Raw genomic sequence first — 2,816 nt, forward strand, 5'->3', positions numbered from 1 at the left:
TCCAGAGCAAAAGAGAGAGGGATGTAGAAGTACGGAGACTGTTAGAGAGAAAAAATTTCTTCATGAGGGCTAGAAGAGAAAGTTTGAGAAAAGAATGGTAACTAGGATTAAAATTAACGGGAATTCTAAATCATCCTTTTCCACTTGAGAGTTGAACAGTAGCGTGATTTAGAAAAGCGTAAATGAGGTTCTTAAGTTAAACTAATAGCGTTAAGCCACAATTACTCAGTAAAATATCTTTCTTGGAGTCTAAGCTAGATTAGTTTGAGTTAAACTTGGCCACTTAAGCCAGTGAAACGATTAGTTGCCTAAACTAATTAGTTCCTAGAACGAAAGAGAGGTGGTTGGAGATGGACATAGAGAGTTAGAGAGAAACTTTCTCCCTGGGAGCTAGAAGAGAAAGTTAGAGAAAAGGAAAGGAAACAGGATGAAAATTAAAGGAATTGAAATTCATCCTTTTGGACTTGAGAATTGAACACTTAGGCGATTTCGATAACATTAAATGAGTTGATTTTGTTAAACTAATATCGTTAAGTCACAATTACTCAATAAATTATTATTTTTTTGGGGGGGGCCAATCATGATTAGTTTGTGTTAAACTTGGTCACTTAAGTAAATGAAACGATTAGTTGCCTAAACTAATTAGTTCCTAGATCAAAATACAGAACGATGGAGAAGGACGGGGAGAGTTAGAGAGAATCCTTCTTCCTGAGAGCTAGGAGGGAAAGTTAGAGCAAAGAAAAGGGAAATAGGATGAAAATTGAGGGGAATTCAAATTCATCATTTTGGAGTTGGGAATTAAACAGTTTGGTGATGTAGAAAACATTACATGGGCTGCTTAAGTTAAAGTAATGTCGTTAAATTACAATTAGGTGATTTACTGAACCTGAAACAAGGTGCCTAAGTTAAACTAATAATGTTAAGCTACAATTTCTCAGTAAATTCTTTTTCTTGGAGGCTGAGCGTGATTAGTTTGAGTTAAACTTGGTCACTTAAGCTAATGAAACTGTTAGTTGCCTAAGCTAGTTAGTTCCTAGAGCAAAAGAGAGAGGGATGTAGAAGTACGGAGAGTGTTAGAGCGAAAAAATTTCTTCATGGGAGCTAGAAGAGAAAGTCTGAGAAAAGAATGGTAAATAAGATGAAAATTAACAGGAATTCTAAATCATCCTTTTCTAATTGAGAGTTGAACATTAAGGTGATTTAGAAAACCGTAAGTGAGGTGCTTAAGTTAAACTAATATCGTTAAGCCACAATTACTTAGTAAAATCTCTTTCTTGGAGTCTAAGCTAGATTAGTTTGAGTTAAACTTGGCCACTTAAGCCAGTGAAACGATTAGTTGCCTAAACTAATTAGTTTCTAGAACGAAAGAGAGGTGGTTGGAGATTGACGTAGAGAGTTGGAGAGAAACTTTCTCCTTGGGAGCTAGAAGAGAAAGAGAAAAGGAAAGGAAACGGGATGAAAATTAAAGGGAATTGAAATTCATCCTTTTGGACTTGAGAATTGAACACTTTGGTGATTTAGATAATATTAAATGAGTTGCTTCGTACGGAAGAGGACATCCCTTTATTCCAAAATCTCGCTGATAGTATGTTGGTTGCTCGAAACAGACATGAAGCCAAGGGCTATGGAGGATCCAAGTCAGATCTACCCATAGAAAAGTAGTCAGATGTAAATCTAGGCCCTGTAGAAGCTGCACAAGTTACTGAAGAACCTCCTATTCCGAGTTTCAACGAAGAAGAAGGCCATGAAGAGATGCATTCTCGAAGGGGGAGGGGAACTCTAACTTCAGAGGAGGTAGAGGTCAAGGGAGGGTAGAGGTCCCTATACACGAACCTGGGCAGATGTGGCTGCTTCGTCTACCCGATCTAGCGTCCCTCTGAGGTATGTGCCTCCTAATCGAAGTGAGGGTTATGTCAGTGTGAACTTACCCCCACGTCCTAACCCTTTAGAAAAATGGGATTCGTGCTTGGTTGGGTACTTTCTGGATAAAGGGGTGTCATATAATTATCTGAGAAATAGTGCCTTTGGTCTTAGGAAAAATAAAGGATTGAAAGAGGTTTTAGCTAATGGGGAAGGTTTTAGTTTCTTTATTTTTGATGACCCAGAATGTTGTACCTCCGTTCTTGAGGGAGGACCTTGGTATATTGGAGGTTTTATCTTGTTCTTGAAAAAATGGACCCGCATGATGAAATTGTCTAAGGAAAAGGCTACCAAGGTTCCTGTGTGGGCTAAGTTTTTCAATGTCCCTTTTGAATATTGGGATAGTGATGGACTAAGTCGTATAGCTAGTGCTGTAGGTGTCCCTTTGTTTATGGACCAACTTACGGAACAGGGTAGTAGGGTGTCCTTTGCTAGGGTGTGTGTTGAGGTAGAAGCAGCATCTACCTTAACTGCTATGTTTAAGGTGGACTGTGAAGGAGCGGATGCCATAGTCAAGGTCGAATATCAAGGCTTACCCCCAAAATGTGAACACTGCATAGCCTTTGGGCATGATACAGCTAGATGTGTAAAAACTCAGGTTGCGGCTCTAATCAACAGCCAAAAAGAAGTACAAAATCATCTTGACCCTGGTTAGGAAACTGTCATGGCCAAGGGCAAGAGGAAAGTGGGTGTTCCAAATACCTCTACTGAGTCAGCAAACAATGAGGAGCCTAAGGAGGATGGCACGCAACAAACTGAGGAAGAGCAGCCAGAAATGCAAGCTCAGGTGGAGACCGCAGATGCATTACCTGATCAAACTTACAGAGAGGTGCTGAACCCAATAGATGGTGAGCCAAAGGATGATAATATGGATGGATTGGTGGCCCTTCAGAAGG

At 39.8% G+C, this 2,816-nt stretch overlaps 1 protein-coding gene across 1 annotated transcript; it reads left to right on the top strand.

The window, feature by feature from the left end:
- Window positions 1-2,185: 2,185 nt before the first annotated feature.
- LOC145797916 (uncharacterized) lies at window positions 2,186-2,575 on the top strand. The gene has a single exon (XM_082885359.1). It carries the CDS (start codon window positions 2,186-2,188, stop codon window positions 2,573-2,575), a length of 390 nt encoding a protein of 129 aa, XP_082741485.1.
- Window positions 2,576-2,816: the final 241 nt, after the last annotated feature.

This window comes from Camellia sinensis, chromosome 8 (genome assembly GCF_055761805.1).
Source record: "Camellia sinensis isolate YWXY chromosome 8, ASM5576180v1, whole genome shotgun sequence".
Classification (NCBI taxonomy): domain Eukaryota; kingdom Viridiplantae; phylum Streptophyta; class Magnoliopsida; order Ericales; family Theaceae; genus Camellia; species Camellia sinensis.